The sequence below is a fragment of the Rhamphochromis sp. 'chilingali' genome (genome assembly GCF_963969265.1).
Source record: "Rhamphochromis sp. 'chilingali' genome assembly, chromosome: 19".
NCBI classification, from domain to species: domain Eukaryota; kingdom Metazoa; phylum Chordata; class Actinopteri; order Cichliformes; family Cichlidae; genus Rhamphochromis; species Rhamphochromis sp. 'chilingali'.
This window is the reverse complement of record NC_137946.1, coordinates 14,798,914-14,821,905: the sequence shown is the minus strand read 5'-3', so window position 1 is coordinate 14,821,905 and position 22,992 is coordinate 14,798,914. Positions and strand designations below refer to the sequence as shown.

The following is a 22,992-nucleotide window of genomic DNA, read 5'->3' as shown; positions in this document are numbered from 1 at the left end:
AAACATCTTGTTGAGAAAGAAAAATCCTCGAAGAATTAAAAAAAAAACATTTACGTGGAGCTTCAAGAGGTTTCATGCAATTTGAAGAAAAACTGCAAACAAAAAGATCTTATTCAAACATTATTTAAATCATTTTGGTTACATTTTAGCATAGCAAGGGTCCATTGTTCCACTGTAGGCAGATACACTATATGGGCAAAAATATTGATATAAAAGTATAAAGTGTAAGAAGTAAAGTAGGTAAAAGTCACCAATGATCTGCTGGTTCAATAACTTCAGAGCTCCAAATCTCTTCTGGGTTTAACATCAGCACAAACACTGTGTGCCGGGAGCTTCATGACACGCGCCTTTATGGCCTAGCTGCTCCTGTAGGGTTCATGTGTAGATTTCCCAGTACTTTTGTCCATATAGTGTATTACATAGGCAGTAAAAAAGAGATCTCAGTCAACCCAAGAACATCTTAGCGATTCATACCACCACCTGATTTACTTTAATGAGCTGTGTTTGAGTCAAAATTATGCTGCAGCGTCCAATTGTAAAAGAAAAGGAAACTTTTTTTTCCTTCTAATTTGTGGAAAATGTATCCTTAATATTTATTTTGTCAGTCCAACCATTTTTTTAAAATCAGCTGTTAAAAAAAACATGCAAATAGACAAGTAGACAAACATCAGATTTGTAAATTTTGACACGAATACATGCATTCCTTTTTATTCACAAAACCAGTCCAATTTTCTAAACAAATACAAAGATTGGTTATTTTTAAAAGCTGTAGCTACCCAGCAACATAACTAAATCATAAAAATATGACAAATAAACAAATAAATTTAAAAAAAATGCTTGTCCCAGTGCTTTCAGTAGGGTAGACTCAGAGCAAGTGCTGTCTCTTAGTGCTTTTGCCCTGAGCAGTATTGGCACATGCTCAGTAGGGCCACAGTAACAAGGCTGCCAGTTTCACTAAAGGAACAGTTTGGAAATGCAGAGGAGGGCTGATTGAGGAGATTACAGTAGTGACGGCTCTGGCGAACAACATCTTCAAGCCAGCGAAGAATCTCAGGTGATCTGCCCATTAACATGACTTTTTTTTCTTTCTTTTTTTTTAAAAGTTTCATTACAATCCAAAATGGACAGCACCACAATTTGAAACATTTTCTTGACTGTCAAAGGACAACCACTTAAATCTTTCTGGAAAGTAAAATGAAATCATAAAGAAGACGAGGGCTTTGAGTAACATAATGGTGAAGAATTACAATAATGTTTACCATTAGCCACTAGTTTTTAAAATATAGCTGTAAATTTACATTCTCTACACAAGTACTTTATCTTTCCACACATGAACAACATTAACACCAAACACAGAAATTAGTTGATTGTCCACACTCAGTCCGTCATTTCTGTTTCTGGCAATGAGCAGTTCCATGTTTAAGCGACAGAAAAAACCTGCTGGGATAAGGACAAAAGGTACCAAAATGGAAACATAGAAAAGGGAATGAAAGTTGCCATAGATGCTTTTCTTTACGTTTTCATTTTTGGTTCAAGGAATAAGTAGGTGCATCCATTATCCGGCTGATTTTTTTCCTCTTTTTTTCTGCTTTTATTAGTTTAGTTTTTTTGTTTTTTGTTGGGGTTTTTTCTATAATTTTATTTGTTGCTAGCTTGTTTATTAGCCAGTGTCTGTTCCGGAGACAATCCAGGAGTTGGCATTGCACTTCATGGCAGAGCTTTGGGTAGGGAGCGGAGGAGGAGGAGGAGTCCTACTGGAACCACCGGAACGCCGCTCCTGTAGGAAGCATCACCTTCTTGGAGAAACAGAAGACAAAGAGGGAGGAAAAAGGGGGGAAGGGGATGGGAGAGGAGAGGAGCAGATAGGGGAAGAGCAGAGAGAAGATGCGGGTGTAGTTGTTAATGAAAAGCAACACATTCTATTTGGCATTGCAAAGATAATGTCAAGTCCACCACTTAACTGCTAAACATTTTTCGAAACTTGAAAATCGAGGCGTGTCTAATGTTTCCCTCCAGTTAACAGAGAGTTCCTCTGCCTCATTTTTGGGCACCAACCAGTGATTAGTTAATGAAACAGTGATTGCTTAATGCATGAAGTAAAATTGTTTGCTACCAGAGGCCATAGTGTGACAACTTGTTGAGATTCAATTAGCAATCTCACACCAGTCATACAAAAGACGAGGACAAAAAACAAAAAACTTGAGATGAAGGTGAAGTATTTCCAATTGACAATCGACTGGAATGATTAATGTAAATTAAGTTTAGCAGCTAATCAGTCGTCCACCACTTCCATCCCCCACCCCTGGATGACTAGGTCTGAAATCTTCACATCTTTATCCTCGGCAGCACCACAGGAACAGGCTTCAGTCCTGGCTTCACACAAAACCCAATATGCCACATTTATTATTTAGCCACCACACGCGTTGCTCTCCCACACCATCATCAATGATGATGCCGTTTCCCGTCTCCCCCACCCCTTCACTCTCTCTCTCGCTCGCTGTGGTTATCTGTGTGCCTGATTGAACTGAGCAGGAGTGGCACACATGCATGCAGCTGCAGGGCTCAGCAGCAGCCTGCCAGTCGGGAGATAGAGAGCAGCTCGGGTCCCTGGAGCCGCAGCACGGCTGGCGTCCTGTAAAGTGCAACTCAATTCTGCAGCACGGATTCTTCCTTTAGGCCGGCTCTGCCTGGAGCGAGGCAGGAGGAGCTCGGGAAACATTTATGCACCCACACACACTCTCGCACCGAACCAATATGTATTCAAGTACAGTCACACACCTCCACACACAGCGGCACGTTAACCGACACTCACAATACACCCCCGAAATCGCACCAAACAGCGAGACCGTTGAACTAAAATTCTCATAAACGCTGGATTCATTTCCACTTCTCCATCAGTACTCAACAGCAGAAGGTTTCATAAGGAATCATGCATACTGCGAGTGCAAACACAAAAACACACGTGCTCGTGATGACACGGAAAAGTAAACAAAAGATGCACTAAGGGTGTGTACCGGCCTCATATTTATAGTTCCCCTCAGAACAATTTTTTTCGATTCTAATGAAATTCAAATTTAAAAATTATTTGTAACCTGAACATAATCAGACTTGATTTTTTTTTCCGGTAAACTGTTGTGCAGCTCTTTTTCACAGCTGCAGTGAAATTACAAGTTTTTCAACAAAGGCAGCTCGGCAGCAAATGGCCCATTAGTTCAAGAAGCTTGTTTGAAACCAGACACAATGCCAGCTCTAATTACTTTTCAGGCCCACTTAAACCATTCCTCTACCCTTGAATCAGCAGTACAGTGTTCTTTTGACTGCTATTGTTCATATCTGGACATGAAACTGAATGACAGCAGGGTTCGTGCTCCACAGGTTTCGTGTACTTTCATTTTGAAAGTTAACTCCCGCTGACAAAAATAAAACACTTTTGCTTGGGTAAAAAGAATTCAAACAAGGTAATTATTCTGGTGGTCCCAGCCAAATATAACCCACACTGTGCTTTATTTGTGATGTTGACTCAAACAGGAATAATCTGACAGAATATTACGGCGCTGCTCGTAGCTCTGCCTCTCAACGTCTCAACTTCTCATGTTTACGGATGCAGGTTTGAATTGGGTATAGCCTAAATTTTCCCTACAGCTTTCAGTTGATCCTGTCAGCAAATCCTTTTTGGCTCAAATGAATATTAATACAATCCACAAACCCAGAGGTTAACAGCCAATGTACATCTAAGATGATTTGATGATCCGTGTGTTAAAGTGTGCTAGCCTCTCATCCATCTCTGTGATGACCTTTCTGTGGTGGTACTCAGCTGTTAAGAAGACAGACAGAGGACACAGCAACATCTGGCACTGTCGCAGATGTCAAAAATCTGGTAGGGGCTAGACTGACCATGACGTAATGTGTGCGGAGGGAAAAACAACACATCCCTCGACCGAACTGTAAACGCCGTTTTTCCTCATTATTAAACATGTGCAATCAATGGAAAAATGGCAGCGTTTCAGGAATAGAAACCCCCTTTTTCACCAACACTGATTGCAAAGGTTCAAACAGATGGGATCTGTGGGTGTGAAGTGGCCAATCACTAAAAATCTATGGATGTGTTTTTTCGAACAATGCATGCACATTTGTCTTACCGGTGTGGACTATACCACAAAAGTCAAATGAAATTAATGTTTTTTTTAAGAGAGCTCAGGTTACGCTGCTTATTGTTATCTGTTACTGATCCCCGGAAACCAGTTTAACCTATCATGAAATCATGTTTTGGCCCCAGGGCACCGGTGAATGTTCTGGCTATTGTTCTCATTGCTTTATCATCAACAGTTTTCACTACTTTTTCACAGACACCCACAAAAAAAAAAAAGGAACGAAACACAAAGCATCTCTGCACACAATTGCACATGTGGGATGTTGCAGCGTCTGTAGCTCACAATGACCAGAAAAGAAAAGAACCTTTAAAACAACTGAGTCAAAAACCGCGAATGACCTCCAGCTGGCATAAAGAGTCACTGTTTGTCTGGCTGAGGCGATGATGCATTTTCCTAAGCAAGCGCTCTCTTCCAAGAGTCGATTGTGATTGATTGTAAATACATTTGATACGATTCCTCTTACTTGACCACTAAACACATCTCGCAGCCAGGACCGGAGTAATTACACAAACACAATCTGATCTATCAACCCAAAGGCCTTGAATTTATTATTTATTATTAAACCATACACATGCACTGACATAATCAGTTGTTGTCTTCATTGATTTGTCTGCTGATTATCATCTCAGTTACTTATTAATTGTATAATGTGACCAAAGTCTTCTTCAGACATGGAATATGGAGTTGCTAACTTCAGTTAAACTGTTATTCTGTCATTTTAATAGTTAATTTTGTTTTATTAGCGATGCCTTCAAAGACACTTTACTAGAGTTCAGTAAACACATCAAACCTTTACTGAGGATTGCAGTTTAACTGTAGCTAACAGCTGTGTGCTCTGTGACTACACAGTGTCATATTTATTATTAGATCCTCATCCATCCTGCCTCCATGTCTGGGGCAGACTAATTTATCAAATATTTTCTCAGGTTTGTGCTACATATGAAAATGTGCACCACTCTCATGGTTGGATCCTGCAAGTATGTAAAAAAGCCCAGGGGACTCCCGCAAACTATCCTGCAGCTTTTAGATGCATCCCTACTCCAACACAGCTGAATCAAATGAATGGCTTGTTATCAGGCCTTTGCCAAACACGATGGCATGCTGAAGAGGTAATCAAACCATTTGATTCAGCTGTGTTGGAGTAGGGATGCATCTAAAAGCTGCAGGACGGTAGCTCTCGAGGACCGGGATTGGGCACCCCTGCTCCAAAACAATCATGTCTCGTAGTAAGCCGAGCAGCTCATGAGGTGGCGCAGGAGAGATTTGCAGATACCACGATTTATATCTTAATCTTGTGCGTGAATCCTTTGATGCAGTTCACACCTGTGGTTTGTTGAAAATGATATGTAAATGTTACCCGGTCCAAAGTACCGTGGTTAAATTGCCTTTTGTTGCAAAATAGGTGCAGATTACTTTTCTACTCATCATCTAACGTTTGACTTCAACGTTCATCTTAACTTTAACCCATCAGACCCACGGCCATTAATCCCAGATCAAAAGACACATGGACATCTATCTTAAAGCTGCGTTTAAACTGAAAGATTTTTAGAGGCCTCTACGTATTGTAGCTCTTTCAACAGTGTTTCTAAACAATAATATTCATCTGTTCGACACCTGAAGATTTTGTTGTGTTGTTGTGTATAACATATATGTCTTAAAATTGTTTTAACCAGCCAGCATTTACTTTAAAAATATTTAACACTACTGTATTTAAATTTCTGAGCTGGACATTGATGTAAGCAAGGCAACATTACCTCTATTACTACGGGCCCTTCGGAGATATCAGCCATGGCTAATTTACATTTACAGTCGACTACAACCACAGAAGTACTGATCATTCATCGCGAGTTAGACCAAATATTAGACAAACATCAAGTTATAAAGTGTCAGATTTTTTTCTGTATGCGATGTGCACAATTTCAACAATATTTATAGAGATCTGACTGCAAAACCATCAATTTAGACGTCCGTCCTCTGTAGCCCGACCAGACATCTCTATTGTTTTTTTTAGACTGATTATAGCAATGGATGCACACAATACTACGCCGCATTGATTAAATCTACCTTTTATATCTTATATTAAAAGAATACTCAGTGGGAAATGCTACAGCAGAAGCAATATTATAGATTGACTTAATAAAATGTTAAATACAGCCTACAAGGCAATCAGACCATTTTTTTTAAGTATGAAAGAAGCCAGCCTATTGGTTGGGTTATTGCCCTTTAGTCAGTCAGGTAGTTGTATTGTGAAGTTAAAGTGAAAGAGAATGCTGCAGTTCAGGGAAAATAAATGTGGCTTAAAGTTGCAGTAACTGGGATATTCTGTGAAATTCAAGATTTTTTTTTTTGCCCCCCGGGGCCTCATGGGTCCTTTTCGCTTATAGCAGCAGTGAGTACGACACCTTGGCTGCCTGAAAACCTCGTCTCTCTCGTTGTACCTAACTCTCCCTTGACTGTCCACTCTGACTTGTCCCTCTGCCCGCCCAGCAACTTGCCCACACACCCATGTGTCTCTGTGTCAGTCTGCATGCCTGTCACTTTGTGTGAGTCGCTGCTGTCCTGACTGCCTGATGTACAGTGTCTGGGAGCCGGGAAAGACCATGAGGGAATATGCTACTCCCATATCAGCGTCTGATACTGGCAAAGTGGCTCCCAATGGAAAACACTTGTATGTTTAGGTGTTAGCTGCATCTGAAGCACACAACCACTGAATTTCATAACAGAACAGGCTCTTCTATGAGTAGACAAAAACAACAACATAAAAAACAGCTGGTCTTATCTTTTAAGTAGTCCCGACACTCCAGTACAGTACATCCCAAGCACACAATGACATTCAAGTAAAAACAAAGTACACTTCCTAACCCCGGCTTTCCTTTTACTTTTTTTATGCCAAACAGCATCGCTGAGACTTACATCACTTGAGGGTATTCAGACATAGCACAGAAAGGAACTGCCTTCCCACTTATTTCTATCAAATGTAACATTCCCAGAATAAATCCAGACACCTTCAGCCAGTGAGCTATGAGGTGGCAAAGGCCTCAGCATACTGACTCCCCCTCACTTGCCAATTTTACGCTCCTCTTTGAGCTGCCATGAGCTTTCAATGGAAACCGTCAACACCCTTAAAATAAGCACACTGCTGCTGGACTGCACTTGTGTACCGACGTGTATACGCTCATAGGCTCGGTACAAACACGAGAAGTAAAACCTTTCAATGCAAATTCAGGGAAGCGAAGCCAGGATATTTCTGCCAGTCTTTTCTAGCTGCAGCTGCGCGCACACATAGACGAGCTGAAAAAACAGTCAAAACCATCTGATAAACTGACCGCGCAACGTGTTAAATAAGACATAATGCTCCTTTAGAAACTGTGCGCCGAGTATTAAAGCCACAGCAGACGGGGATGTGCTGCACTATCTTTGATTGGAAGGAAATGTGACACTTAGGGGCTGTCTGAGCTACAGCTAAGGCTCACTGCAGCTCACTGTGGACTGTGAAAGCCAGGAGGATCTTCTGTTCTGGCGCAGGTGCTTCCCAAGTTGCCCTGAATATGCATTAATGGAAAGTAGGAAGTTCTCTTCTAAAGCCCGTGTTTAAAAACTAAATAAATACTGCGTGAAACACATTTTCACAGCATCTAGGCGGTACAGACATTAGTGAATTACGCTGAGTCTCTGCTCTTTCTTCTGACATGATTTCCCCTTCGTGAATCTCAGTCTCAGAGTGTGATGTACTGATGACATCACACTCTGACAGTGCAGTTCGGGCTTTGATCTGTGATCTCATCACCTGCTAAACAAGATCTGCAGGCTTAAGAACAAAGACAGACAAAAATGAAACTTTTGTAGTACTGGCAGAGCTCTGCTCCAAGGGAAAAGATATCAAATAACATTCAGGGTAAAGGCGTAACAGCTCACGGACCTCTTTGAATTAATAAGACCACTAGGTTTATAAAGCAGCATCAGAGGGATTACCTAAAAAAAATGTGAGTTTGTTAGACTGCCAGTCACCTTATCATGAACGTTTCCCACCTTTTCCCAAATGTAGCCTTGCTGCATCTGTGGATCTGCAGGAATATTCACACATCCAAGGAGGCACTGCAGCATTGTTCAACAGAAGTCAGACTTCATCTGTTGCACAACAACAAAGCACTTGTTGTTCTATTTAATATCTGATGTACCGGCCAACTTTATTGTGGCATATTCAGTGAAGTGAAAAGTGACAACATTTCATGTTTACTCCAGCTACTAATGGATTAGGTCAGGCAATGCTTGACTTTGAAAGCACACGGCGTGCTCTGGTCAACTACGCTGCTCTGCAGATGCTATCGTGAGATGATGTAATAGGCGACGCTGACAATATTCATTATTCTTGTATTGCTGTATTATTTTTCACATTTAATTAAGCGGCAATAAAAGATTAGCCTCCCCATATCTGGTCAGAAAAAACAGGGGAAACAGTTTGACAGGGTTATTAAATAAATTAGTTGCAAGTAATTACTGAAGTCAGTGCGATTCTACTTAAAGCTTTGACAGGTTTATGTGAGGTGGTCACTAGGAACATCAGCGGTCTGCGCCCTTCCAAACAACACGACTTCCGTCAACTACCGTGATTATTCCAATCCCCTCGGGTTTGGCATCCGCGGTGTGAACAACTGGTGTTAGGCTAACTGCCATGACAACATCAATTGCAAATCATAAATTAAAATTAAATCCTTTTCTCTAAGAGACATTGAGCCGCACCACCTACATAGCAAGCTGACACATTTCACCATTTTCGGTGAATCATCGACAAAGACAAATGGATCTTCTCATCAATTTGAATCTGAACAATGCGAGAGGCAAAAGCAAAATGATAATATTCATACAGATCAGTCTGATTTTCAGCATCAGGGAACATCTGGCTGTTTTCCCCTAACAATGGTCGTGTCTGACCAGGTTAGTTTCACACTTTCAGCTCACAGAAGGGCCAGTAATAAGTTATGGCGTGTTTGTAAAAGGTTTTTACTCCATTAGCATTTCTGTAAACTTTTTAATGTTGCCAGTTATTTTTCTTTTTTACATTTATTTACACGCTGCATAAAAACTATTGCCAAGGATGCTGTCAAACTACAAATTCCAGCTCCAAGTCAGTCAAACCAGGCACAACCTCCACTCTGACAGAATCAGTTAGTCCTCTAAGGATAAATAAGATCAAATCAATGCTGAGTCACTATTCTTTAAAATTACACATACAGTAGAAGCCCTTTTTCAGTCTGACGTGCTGACGAGCATTGCAATGGATAGGATTTGGGGAGGTTTCCACCTTGTTATGGACGAACTCTTCTGATCTTCTTCTTCTCTCCTTTTTTTTTTTAGGTATTTCTATATCATGGCTATAATAAAAAGCACTTGGTTAGACTGAGCTCATTAGACAGAGACAGCATTACTGGCTGTGATGCCCTGAAATAGGAAATAAGTAGTAGTAGTACCTCTCTGTGCAGACTTAAGGGGGAAGAATGAAGAAAAAAAAGATTCATGAGTTCATCCTTTGCTTTAGACAGACAAAATTAGGGCCACACAATCAATCCAATTGTAATCTTGATCACAGTTCTGTCTTCCCACCATTCAATGAGCGTGACTGAGCAATATTATCAGCGCTCAACACGTGCCAATCACAGATGTTCCCTGCACCACGTCGCTTGAAGTTACCTGGACTAGTCTGGACGAGTAGCAGTGCACGAAAACAGATAAACAACAGGGAAAAAACCTCAAACGTCCAGCAGGCCGTTTTCTGGAAATCCTTTTGGGTTTAGCAAAAGTGATGTTTACTAGGAAGAAATCACATGCACAGAGCGCTGTGTGTCTGCCCCATAAAGAAACACAACAAACTTATTGAAGCGCCTGAGAAGCCACCACAAACTGCAGCGTTTAATGCATATAATTAAAACCAAGAAAAACAACGTATTGTTGCTGCTAACATAAATCGTATAGCATCAGTTCAGATGTCTGTGAAAGGCAACCGCAACGATGTGTCAACATATCCAGCTCACGGAGATGCACTGAAATCACCAAATGTCTGACTTTGGCCATAGATGTGTGTCCACTAAACACAGTCAGTAACGACTGTTTCCAGAAAATGATCAAGATACTGGACAAAAGTTACATTACCCCCTCGTGCAATTATTTCAAAGTGGTAATAAATGCACTGTATGCAAAAGTTTAATTCACATCCATCATATAGGAACAATGAATGTAGTGCAAGACTTTAAATTATTTGTCAGTAAAGACATTTTAAAGAATACTAAAGCACAGTTTATGAATGTAGTACAATGTAAAGATGATGTTAATAGAATTTGATTCTATGCACTTTTTTATATATATATATTTTTATATATTACTTATACATTATAATGTTGGTTGCTTAGCAAGACATAATCTTAAAGGGCTAAAGAGCTATATTAACCTACATTAATCAAGCTAAACTAAGCTAATCCCTTTCTAACGTCACATTAAAGTGTACACACAAGCTAAAAAATGTCTGCATTACTCAAAGTGTCCAGTGAACATGCTATCAAGTTTGACTTTGGATGGTCAAAGTCAGAATGTGGAGACTGAACACCTTTAGCCTGCTAGGATGAGGTCAAGCTGTCACCTTCAATCAACATCAGAAAGCGAAAGTGGTAAAGCTAAAACCAGTTGGAATCATAGATCCAGTTTGTGTCAATTACACCAGCGGCCTCTCCGCTGGTTCACAGGGTTACATATCTGTCAATTCATTATGTAACGGCAAAGCGACACTATTAGGCATTGATCGCAAAAGTTTATTTCCTTTGAGATGGAACATCTGCTCAGATGGATTTCATGATTGGTCATTCTGTCACTGCAGCCAGAGTTAGTTAGGCCGCTGAGTGTGACGGCGGAAGCAGACAGGAAGTTCAGAGTGCCATTTAGATGAACAGGAGTGTCACAGGAGAGAAGGACAGTGGCGGCGAAGGACAGTGGCGGGGGGAGGAGATGGGGGTTAGGTGGGGGTGCATGTGCCACGCTGACACCTGGTGCTCCAGATGACAGCTCTGTAGCCAGATGGACCTTGTTACATGTGTACACATACGCAAAAATGCCCACACATGTATGCTTACATGCATACTGTACACATATTCACAATTACTTCCACTCTGCCTCCACACACACCATTTTATTTGCATTTCCTGGCAGTTAAACAGAGGAACACACAAGGCAGTTTTATATGGGATCAAATCCAAAGTGCTCTAGTAAAGGGAACTACATTAAGTCGCATCATTTTAAAATGACATGCTTGTTTTTTAGCCGGTGAATCAGTCTTCCAGTAAAGAAATGTGGACACAGCGCTTGTTAGTTATGGTGAACAGATTAAAGACACCCCATGGCATGAACTTACCCACCGCACTCTTCACCACCTGTCATTTTCCTGCTTGTGGAGCCATCACCCCACCAAAAAGCCTCCCTGTACTAGCCACATTAAAGGGCAAGGACATTCAGGTATGAATCTCATTTGTGCCTTCCAGTGTGATTCTCAGATTTGTTTGTAAAGTTTAAAAGTCTTTGTGGCAACTTTTACAAAGGTTTTGGGATTTTCCCTGCTAACTTCCCAGCTACAAATCTTAAAGCCAATAATTACAACTGTGTGGCTCATATTTCTTTACCTTTACAGATAATGAATGGTAAATGCATCCAAATAGCTTTTTAGTGACCTTTTGCATCAGAAGGGCCTCCTAAAGCAATGGCACATCATAACAAACACTGTCTTACCTCCAGAGCAGCAGAGGGCTTCTTCTTCAGTTCCTCACATTTGCGAAACTTGCAGATCTGGTGGCCCGTTTTTCGATTCCGGCAGCTGCTGCACTGCTCACAATTAATCCGCCGTCGGCAAGGTGGGCACATCCCACAACGTTTTCGCTTCTTTTTACCAGAGTTGATAGCAGAGGCCAGCTCGCTCTGCACTGGGTACTCGGCCAGGCCGGCCATGTGCAGCGCGCTGTCCGCCAGAAACACTCCAGCCGGCGTCATGATGAAAAGCCCCGGGTTGAAGGGGAAGCCACCCCCTACTCCATATGGGAAGTCAACAGGACCACCTACGGCGTCCGTGACAGACGTACCCTCCAAATCGCTAGCCCCCGAGCCTGCGTCTCCACCGCCAACTCCCACTCCCATTCCCCCAGGCAGGAGCATGTGCTCCATACCGGCTCGCTTTAGCAGTGCTGCTGCCTGGGCAAAGTGCAGCAGGCCATTCTGTCCTTCCAGAACCTGTTCTAGGGTTCGGTCCAACTTGGCTGCTGTCAGTGCAGAGACAGTGGGTTGGGGCTGCGGGGTGGGCTGAGGCTTGGCCGGGTGGCTCTTAGTCTCACTATTGTCTGTGTGTCCATTGGTGGTGGCAGAGGAGACTGCTGTATACTGGGAGAGGGTGCGGGAGTTCTTAAGGCTCTTACTGAGGGGCTCACTGATGATGCCACTGCGGTTTCGGCGCTCTATAACAGGAGAGTCCTGTTTGCAGCTACTCCGCTCCAGGTCCTCTGTCTGGCCACCCTCCGATAGCCCGCTAGACATGGTCCAGAACGTATGTGCCTGGGTTGGGGGTGAGGGTGGAAAGGGGGCAGGGGTGAGTAAGGAGGGACCTTTCCTCGGTCCGTTCTGTGCCCCAGTGAGAGCGGTACCTCACCTCGATGGAGCAGTCAGCCAGGCGACGACAGGCAGGCCTCGAAGCCCTCTGTCCCCACTACTGCTCAGCCCTCATCCACGCTCTTCCATGAGCCATCTGGAAACTTTAGACAGGGAGAGAAATGTGTACGTTATGCATTGATGATCACTTCTCCGAAACACAAATCAACTCAAAAGTACAAAGAACCAGTATGTTGGGAGGGAAACAATATTGACATAACAGCACCTTACACTTCATTTCATATCAACTGTTTCTTTTTCACTGTAAGACTTCAGTTCATTTGATCAATCACCGCACTTTTCCTTTTGTCTGATTTGCATCTCTTCAAATCCTAGATGTTGCACTGTTCACCAGCTAGAAGCTAAGTGTGTTTCTCAGTACTGCACTGGGAGTGCACAGAGAATTTCTGCTTTAAAAGACAAAAAAACCCAGCTTCCTTGTGTGGACGAAATGATGTTAACAGAAACCAAAACGGCGGCACTGCAGGCCACACAGCAGAGAAATGAGATGAAACTCAGCATAAAGCTCCTTAAGGAGAACAACAGATTTGAGTGGCTCTTCTCGTTCAGGCTTACTCGTGAACACTTTTAGATTCTTCTGCTCTTTTCACGTTACAATTTTATATTTAATCATTTGTGCTTTTATTAAAAAATTTTATTGTTACGTTAAAGACATCAGGTTCACACGAGATCAGGTGAAGATCAATAAATTAGAAAATTACCAAACCTCACATCCTGTTCCAGGCCTCGCAAAACATGATAAAAATGCACAAAATTTAACAGGAAAAATTATTTTATTAATGTTGTATAGTGTAATATTGTGCAAATAATTGAATTAATTATTGAAATGTGAACTATTTGTGTTGGTCTTCCAATACTTCTGCTGCTTTGATGCATAGTAATTAGCTTATGAGACAATAAATAACACTTCTAATAATATATAAATAAATGAATACCTGCAGGGATTAAAACTCGGATGAAAAGAGCCAACTCATTTTTAGTTGAGGCAGAAAAAAAGAAAGAAATCACCCATCGAGAGGGACCAAAATTTTGTCTCAGTAAATCAGCTTTAATTCTGATTCTTTTCTTAACAAACTACAAAAATCAAACCTCGCAGTTTTGGGCTGGTGAAGAAACACCGGCTCCCCTGGAGATTCTCTGATTGGTTAGCGACAAAAAGAAATTACAAGGTAGGGAGCCAAATCTTATTGTTATCTCATTATTGTCCAATTAACTTGTGCTAAGAACAGAAATTTCTTTGGTAAACAACACAAATTGCAACTCAAAGGTTCATTATACCTTCTTGTTTTTTCATTCTCACCTTAAATACTCTGAAGACCTTTGAAAATATATGAAAATATACTCAGAATCATCATGTCGTCATCATTGCCTACAGTGGAACGGTGCTCAGGTGAAGTCGACTTGTTGATCTGCATTGGGTGCAACACGGTTGTGACTTCTGTCAAATTATTTTATACTTCTCTGTGATTGTTGTCTTTCCAGAATTGATCATTACCTTTGTTATGTAAGTACAGGTGTGTTTAAAGACCAACCTGGCAGTGAAAGTCAAATAGCATGTATTGACCCAATTGCAGTTTAGTCATTTAAGAAAAGACTGGATTTATTGAAACTTACAGCAATTTGGTACAAAATATGGGAGAAAATAAATATCTATGTTATTAGACTTTCTCACACAGCTCAATATCAGGTGTTTCTGCTGATAAAAAAATACGCCAGAAGTCCAGGCTTCTCTCATGACCGTCCTTTTCATCGGAGCATCCCTTCATTTTTGGGGGGTTTTTTGTTGTTAAAGACCAAAACTGTGGAGCAGTAAAATTTGGCAAAGTGTTATTATCAAACGGGCAGGTAAGAGATATGAGGAGGGTCACTCACAGCAGACTACAAAGTGGATGAGTACACATGCATCTAGAAGCTTTTAGTGTAAGACTCCTGTGACTGCTATGAAAAGAGAGAAAAAACTACGCCGCTGTTCTCCTGACCTGTCCGTGTTCACAAACAAGCACACCACCTCCCACAGAAAAGCTGAGGAAATGGCCGGGCAAGTCCTTATAAGGGAAACAAAGGGAAAGGGAGGGGAAGAGGATTGGGGGGGGGGGGGGGGGGGGGGGTGTCTGTGCAGTGTGTGGAAACTGGAAGGCCAGAATTAGTGGGAGGTAAAGCTTCAAAGGCAAGAGCACAGCCCCCACATTCTCACCAGCTCAGGGGGATGTGGCGCCAGCGAACCAGAGCCAGCGCCGCAGCCCCTCAGCCCCATAGTTTCAGTTTCGCCCACTACAGGTCCAGTTTCCCAGAAGCATCCCCTCACTGCCGCTACCTCTGCTCAGCTGTGTGCGAACAGCACGTGAACTCATCAGAGAAGTGCATGGGAGGTTTGTGGCTTTCATGAAATAATGGCACTGAAGAGATAGAAGATAGAGGTCAGTTGTGACTCTTCAGCGAGAACTTAAACGCACGATCCCGAATTAAATATGAACAGCTTATTGTAAAACTGAAGAGTTTCCTGGTTAATCAGGGCTGATCTATTTCAACAGTGCTCTAAATACAGTAAATATGCTAAACGACTTGAGTATCCCACATAATTAATGAACTGGCTCATTTTCAATTGCTGGAATAAATGAGTCCTCGAGCTGAAAATCATTACGCATGAAAATGGCTTCTGATCACTCGTGATGCAACCCAACCAGAACACCAGCTCCAGTAACTGGCCTGTCAATGATACCATTAGTTTGTTGTTTTTTTAAGAAAAGGGAAGTCTTTCAGATAACACATTGGCTGTTTCAAACAGGAGCTCAGTTGTAATAAGTATACCACAATTCCTTTCATGAGTACTTCTGACTTGCTTTGCTTAGCACTAGGGCTGCCACGATTTGTCGACTAGTCACGATTACGTCGACTATCAAAATCGTCGACGACTGATTTAATAGTCGACGCGTCGTTTGAAGCTTTGTAAGATCCCAAAAGACGCAGGAATGAGTAGCAGGATTTAAGAGTGTAATAACGGACTGAAACAGAAGATGGCAGCATTGCATGTACAAGGATGCCAGCTGCCGTTAAACCCCGAAGAAGAAGAAGAAGCAGCTGTGTCCCAGAATTCATAGCGCGGCCCAGCTCAGTTTCCAACAATGGCGGCAGCTAGTTAGTTTTAATATTACTCTTATTATTCTTTCTGGGTCACAAAATAAACGTTTAACATATTTTCAGCCGAGAATGTAGCTGTGTAAACCTCAAATATCGGCTCAGTTTATCAGGACACCACATATTTTCAAAAGCGCTCCGACGTTTTCGGAGACGTCTGTTACCCACTAGCTCGATAGCTAGCCGGGGGCTAGGTCACTAGCGCGGTGAGAACACCGGACTCCCGGCAAATTGTTTTCAAACCCACCGCCGTCTTTCGCTACTCAGGTTAAATATATATGAGTCACTTAGATAAATTAAAAATGTTGTTGTTTGGCTTTTTTTTTTTTTTTTTTTTTTTAGTATTTTATTTGTTCCTGAGTAAATCGGTTTGTCTGAGATTAAAGTTATAGTTTTTACACAGCTGAATAAACGTCAAGCAGACAGCTGATTATCAGAAGTGTGAGATGCTGGAGAATATACTCCGTTGTCCTGTTATATTTTAGATAGCAAGGAGTTTATTAAACTTCACCGAAACAATCTGCAAATTTCATTAAAATTGAATAAACTATCATCTTGTCTTTATTTTTAGTTAGCACCTTAAAAGCTTAAAGCTGTAAGCTAATGATAGTTATATAAGAGCATATGCTGCTGGTGCAATAAGCTGTAGTTTTACGTCCAGTGGATGATGATCTGATTAGTCGACTAATCGCATAAATAATCGGTGACTAGTCGACTATCAAAATAATCGTTTGTGGCAGCCCTACTTAGCACCCCTATCCCCCAACACCCACATACAGTATGTTGATGCTAGAGTCTCAGTAAGCTACTTTCAGCTCCTCCTTTATCACAAGGTGTCACTCTACATATTTGATTTGCCAGATTTTTTATGCTGGACGTCCTTCCCGATTCAACCTCCAAGGGATTTGTGTCTCCTCCAGGGATCTTTTACATTTTATGTGAATGTGTAGACCACTACACTTCAGAGCCGCCTTTCAGGAAACGGCTAACGATATTTAATAAGAGGGATTCGTAGGTAAGCATAAGTTGTTTTTGTACTCTAGCTCAAATATCACTTTGACAAGCGTGGCTTTGAGCTAAATCGTCTCCCTCGATGAAGCATGGTTAAAACCACAATTCTAGCTCTGGGTGATGCAAACTTTTGGTATGTCTATGGAAGAATAATCAGTAAAATATGAGTTAAATTATTATAATGGACAATAGCTGTCCTAAGATTTGCAACACAGGAATCAATTATTCAACAAATTTTTAACCGATTCGGATATGATGGCGTGCAATGGCAAAAAAAAGAGAAAAAAAATCGATGACGTTAAGGAAACCAACCCAGAATGACAAACACATGTACGTAGATTTATATTTCACATGTTTAAAGGATGTGTGTTGCCCACCGAGGCACATTTATTACTTTGGTCAACCACATTATCTAAGAAATGACAGCAAGGGCACCTATCTAAAGACTCACACTCATTCTCCTCTGCTGTGTGTGCGTGTGTATGTGTGTGTCTATATGTGTACACATCTGCCTTCCATCTCACTGCCCTATCAGTCACACTCTTTCCATCACCATAAACCCTGAGCATGGCATATAGTCTTTGGCTAATCATCCTCCTCCACTTCCAGCATCATGGCTCTTCAGATCCCCTCACCGCATCATTTACAGAAAAGGTTTATGTCCTCATGTGAACTGTCTGCTGAGCCACAGCTGCATCTTCTACTGAGTAACTACGATACAGCTCAACTTCCTGTGATTTTATTGGCCTGTTGCTGTGATTTACATAATGGACGGCTAGTAGGAATAACCCCTGTTTTTCTTTTCTAAACGAACACGTTTCTGGCACGTTTCAAGCCTGTTTCCAGAACAAAATGACCGGGTGTGCGTCAGAAGTTAGTAAAGCTGATCTCTGACTATACAGCTTAGTAGGGATAACCTCCTCTAATGAACATCAAACCACAGATTTATTGATATATACTAAGGTCAAATGTTATCTTTAAGAGGGAATGAATTAAAACTTTACACCACAAGTTTCTGTGACTTGGCATGACCCCTACACTGTAACTGGTGGTAACATATTAACGCCAGAATGAGTCTTATTCCTCCTTTCCAGCTCCTTCAGAATAAAAAAGAGGAGTAAAATGTGGCTTGTCGTCTTCTCGAGTCGCTCTCTTTCTCCTTTTTGTTGTTAATCTATCTTCACGCGACATTCTGCACAGGAATTACGGATAAAGGTGTGAATAAAAATGATCAATAAGGTCCGACAACTACCGGTGTCGCCCCTTTCAGATTAACAGGACAAGCCTCACTGTACATCAGTGTGTTTTTGAGCTGGTTTTGATACACCCTCACTGTTATAGTCAAAACTGAATCACCTTTTTAAGCTCTTCTTGCACAACTGGGGAAGCATACATGAGTGTAGAATAAATTTTGGTTTCAGTGGTCGGTAAATCATTTAGTGCAGCTGACAAAATATTTACTAGCCTGTAAAGGTACGACACGGGGCGCTTGATGTGATTATAAAGGTTGCTGTTTAATCATAAAAGACGGCAAAAATCTGGACATTAATTAGAGCCAGGTGCACGCTTCGTCATCATCGGCCGATCCAGTCTACTGATTTGAACTCTATACTTTTATACTGTAATAAACATGACAGTGTGATACAAAGAGAAGCTGTTGTGCACTGTCACACAGGGCGTCATGTAAAGATGATTTTTTTCTTAATCCAGATATTCCTGATTAACAATCTTCATTAAATTCACAGCTCAGTATCAGTGACCTTAGATTCACAGTCAAACTAAACATGTTCCAGATCAACTGTATTTCTTGCTGAGAAATAGCTAAAAATATCCCTCATGGTTGGGTAATTATGAACCTAGGGCAAGGAAATTATTAGCTTAGCATAATGACTGGAAACAGTGGGCAACTTAGTCCAAAGGTTCAAAAAGTGACCTACTTGCACCTTAAGCTGATGACTTAAAATATTAGTTCTTTTCAAAAAAAAAAGTGGATGTTATCTACCAGGATGATTTTCTAACCAAGAAATAATAAAGATCAATAACATAGGTTCCTTCTCATCAGTAAGTGGCAAAATGACTTTGTGTGTGTGTGTGTGTGTGTGTGTGTGTGTGTGTGTGTGTGTGTGTGTGTGTGTGTGAATGATATCAGTCTCCCCATAACTCTTGACAAGAAAGCAAACAAGTACATTTCTGGAAATGTCAAACTTTTTTTTTCTTCTAGGCCACACATGGTCAGTACAATCCAATCTTACCTGAGGCAAAGCTGCCCATAACACTGTGTCAAAGTATTGTAAAAGCCATTCAAAAGCCCACATGATGTCAGGTGTATGACTGATCAGCAAAAATCTGGTGCACACAAACCAAGTGGAGTTTTTCAGGTTCTTTTGGAACCTCAAAAAAAAAAAACTTTCAGGCTTGAAAATCATTTGTGAATGAAGTAGCACTTTAACAGCGCCATAAAAAAGGGAAGACTAGTTGTCAGCACTGCTGTATGAACATAAACAGCTCATTTAACATTCAGATTCTGCTCTCAGCTTGTTACAGCTTAAAACCTGACTGGCTTGTCACCTCAAAGACACAATTTTAAACTGTTTTTCTTCTCCGATTACACACCAGCTGTTGCGAGAGGATACCAAGAGATCCGTGTTTATAAATGAAAGCCGGCCCACAAAACAGTGACAGCCAGCTGACTGATGGATGAATGGTTGGCTGGTTCAGTCATTGACCAGTTGGATCAATGGGTGATGGGGGGAAAGGAAGAGAGCATTTAGGGCCAGTGTGCGTCTCTCTTTTCCACTATTTCTGGAGCTGCGCCGTGAAATTATCCAGGTGTGAATCTCTACGGCACTTTGCGTCATCCAGTGATCATCCCTGATTTACACATTTAAAAACTGAAGTGAAAAAACAACTAACCTGGAAAAAAAAAATCACAAAAAGATGACAAAACGAAGCTGTGTGACACTTTCAGGTGCACACGTCCGTGTGTAAATCACGGGATCTGAAGTGGGCTAACTCCTAGGTAAGTTTCCGTCACTGACGTCACTGCTTGCGCACGTGTCAGGTAATCGCGGTGAGCTTTTTGACAGAGGTGGGGGGGGGGGGTGATTTCCTGCATGGTTATGAATCATTTGGTCCCCCCACGAACTCCGGAGCAGCTGACTACACCTCCAGACCTCCAGAGAGAAAGCTTAATGCGTTCAAGCGATGCGCGACGCAAATGCACTCCCTCCCTCCCTTACCTCCCCTTTCAGACGCGCTGTCTGCGGACTCTTTATTTGTCCACGGTGAGCTACACACTCTATTTCCCCTACCTCCTGCGTGTGCGCACACGGGCGCACACGCACAAAAAGGCAGGGGGAGTTAGAAAAGCCTGGTGACAATAATTAGACTCAAGGCTTCATCCATTGTCCACAACCTGCTGCGTTTCTATTTTCCCTAATTAGGCAATGCACACAAAAGTTAGAGGAGAAAAACAACCACGCCGCGCACACTGTGACTTCAAATTATTCGCCAGCATATGGAGGACTTGGAGCTGCGATATCATCGGTGGCGGATTGCAGGCGGTGAGGAAGAGAGGAGGAGGGGGGTTGACTGTAAAATCTGCAGGTAGCTCGAGAAACGCTGCCGGGGAACTTTCTAATGATGCCCGGAGAAGAACGGGGGGGTTAGGAGATATAAGAATAGTATATGTTTAAAAAAGAAACAATAGTCTCTTCAGGTCTCAGTGAGAAACTGTGATATTCGTTTTGCGGTTAATGGTTTGAGGTGACTGCTGAATAAAAGTTTCAGTCATAAACTGACAGTCTGATGTCAAATATAAGCGTGACCTGACTCCAGGCATTTCTTTCATTAAGTGTAAACGTCAAGTTTGGCGCGCATCATTAACAGCTGATTCACAATAAACCAGCGGACTTTTTGTTCCGGTGGTGTGGCGATCCGTATCGGCGCTGAGGGCGACTTGTTAAATAAAGATAAATGATGAATCCTGTTGACATTGGCTTCTGGGAGAAGCTTGTAAAACATTTCCTTCAACCTATCACATTAAACTCATCAGCTTTTTTCCCTTCATCATTTAATCACTAAACAGATCCAAACAACTGGCTTCTTCCCGGACTCTGTTTGAGCACAGTAGCCTATCTGCGGTACCAGCATATGCTCTGCAGTCACACAGAAGCTCCCAGGTTCACCCTGCTATAACTTGATCCTATACAAAGATGACATCCCAACTTTCAGCACACTTCAACAAAGTGTGATTCCCCCCTCCATCCAACCCCTCCTCCCTCCTTTTCTATGTATCTGCATATTTGCAAACACGGGCCCATTTTATTCGCACCTACCAAAGCAGATCCGAGCAGAGGGGAGGGCTCCCACAGTCCGAGCGGTCCGTCTCTCAGCCTGCCGTGCAGAATGGTGACAAAAAAAAAGAAGAGGGCAGGGGGAGGCAAAAAAGCTTCTTCTCCGAGAACACAATCCTACAGAGTGCCTCTCTGTTAATGGTAAATGTGAAAAGAAAAAAAAATATTCACCGTCAGTTATTTCGGAAAAGCGTACTTTCTCAGAGGCTGAACGCGTGGGTTCCCAGAGCTTTCTCGGTCCTTGCAATCCCACCTCTACATCCCCGCTTGCGGAGAGGAACATGCAAACACATTTCATAGATTTTTGGAGCTTCGCGGAAAAACCGACCTGGACTTTTCGGCGGTGCGCGCACTTCAGCCGAAGCAACAACAAAACGAAAGCGAGGGTTTGGTGTGATTTCAGGACAACTGTGGAGCGAGAGCTGTGTCAAAAATAAATAAACACAGCTGACAGCACCAATCTACGCGACTGATTACTTGCTGTGTTTATCCTGTCTTCAGATACTCGGTATTGGCTATGATAGTAGTATTCGACATGATAACAATTATTATTTGCTTTTTGCCCAAACAGCAGAGACACGTGGGCTTAATTGTGTGATTTAAAGAGTGATCTCTGTTATCACGAAGGATCCGGGGTAGCTGAGAATAAACGGGGTTAACCTCAGTTCACCAGTGTGTTTATTTGGAGCACAGAGGTTGTGCAGAAATGACGCTGACATAAATCAGTCTCATCCCCGGTTGCTCTTCCTTTCCCTCAGCTCCAGAGTCCAGTCCGCCTTTTTCGACTGTCCTGTCTGCTGGCAGGCGGCCAACCCAAGTGTGTGGAAATGACACCGCCAGGGCGGCAGAGATTTTCCTTCATTTCTCTCCTTCCCGATCGCAGACTGGCTGACATTGGCTAGAAAGTGGAGCAGCTCGTCAGGGACAATCAATGCGAATCGATCGAGCTTTGCGGTTGAGGCTCCAGAGCTGGAAAATATCGCGGCAGCTGAGGAGAGGGAGAGGGAGGGAGGGAGAGGAGAGGAGGGGGTATTCGACTAACTCTGCCCGTAGCCAGCCAACCTCCCTGCAAACAAATAACGCTACGGCTTTCATATACATGACACTCACTTCGTAAACACTGAAGTCAAAAAGCCGACACATGCGTAATTACGCACGGTCTTTGTGCTCTAAACTCGGTCACAATAAAGGTGTCCACCCACAGGCTAGTCCATATTCTGTGCGTGCGAAAACATTGACAATAAGGACTTTGTTGAAGTTTTTGCGCTTCTTTCCACAGTACTTGCCTCGTGATGAAATGACTCTGACGTGAATACTTCCGAAACACATTTCTCCGAGCAGGAAACATTTGAAATAAAATGCCAGGGAACGATTGGCTCCTTTAAAAAAAAGAAAATCTGTTTAAAAGAGCGTCTCACTTTGCATTCTAACTCCTCATAAATTAAATTAAATCCCCTTCAAGAAGTGTTGGGTGACGTGTGCGTGTCTGTGTGTTATTTTGACATTAACAGCTTCTCCACTTCAGCAAAGAAATGTTAATGCAGCGGGGATTCACCCTAATGTGACTTGGGATTAATATAATTAAAGGCATCTTTAGTACATTCCGCTTTTAGTCACTTTCAAAACTACAATGGATCTACTGTGGA

At 42.1% G+C, this 22,992-nt stretch overlaps 1 protein-coding gene across 5 annotated transcripts; it reads right to left on the bottom strand.

Annotated features, from left to right (window-relative positions):
- Positions 1–453: 453 nt before the first annotated feature.
- On the bottom strand, positions 454–21,646 carry cxxc5a (CXXC finger protein 5a). Of its 5 annotated transcripts, none has more exons than XM_080866277.1 (4): positions 21,325–21,646; positions 12,826–12,928; positions 11,919–12,731; positions 454–1,796 (listed from the first exon to the last, which is right to left on the bottom strand). In XM_080866277.1, exons 3-4 carry the CDS (start codon positions 12,711–12,713, stop codon positions 1,752–1,754), a joined length of 840 nt encoding a protein of 279 aa, XP_080722403.1. In that variant the 5' UTR covers positions 12,714–12,731; positions 12,826–12,928; positions 21,325–21,646; the 3' UTR covers positions 454–1,751. The 5 variants fall into 5 exon arrangements, with proteins under 5 accessions (XP_080722403.1, XP_080722402.1, XP_080722401.1 ...); XM_080866276.1 differs by having other exon boundaries at positions 21,329–21,646; XM_080866275.1 differs by having other exon boundaries at positions 11,919–12,928; positions 21,325–21,644.
- Positions 21,647–22,992: the final 1,346 nt, after the last annotated feature.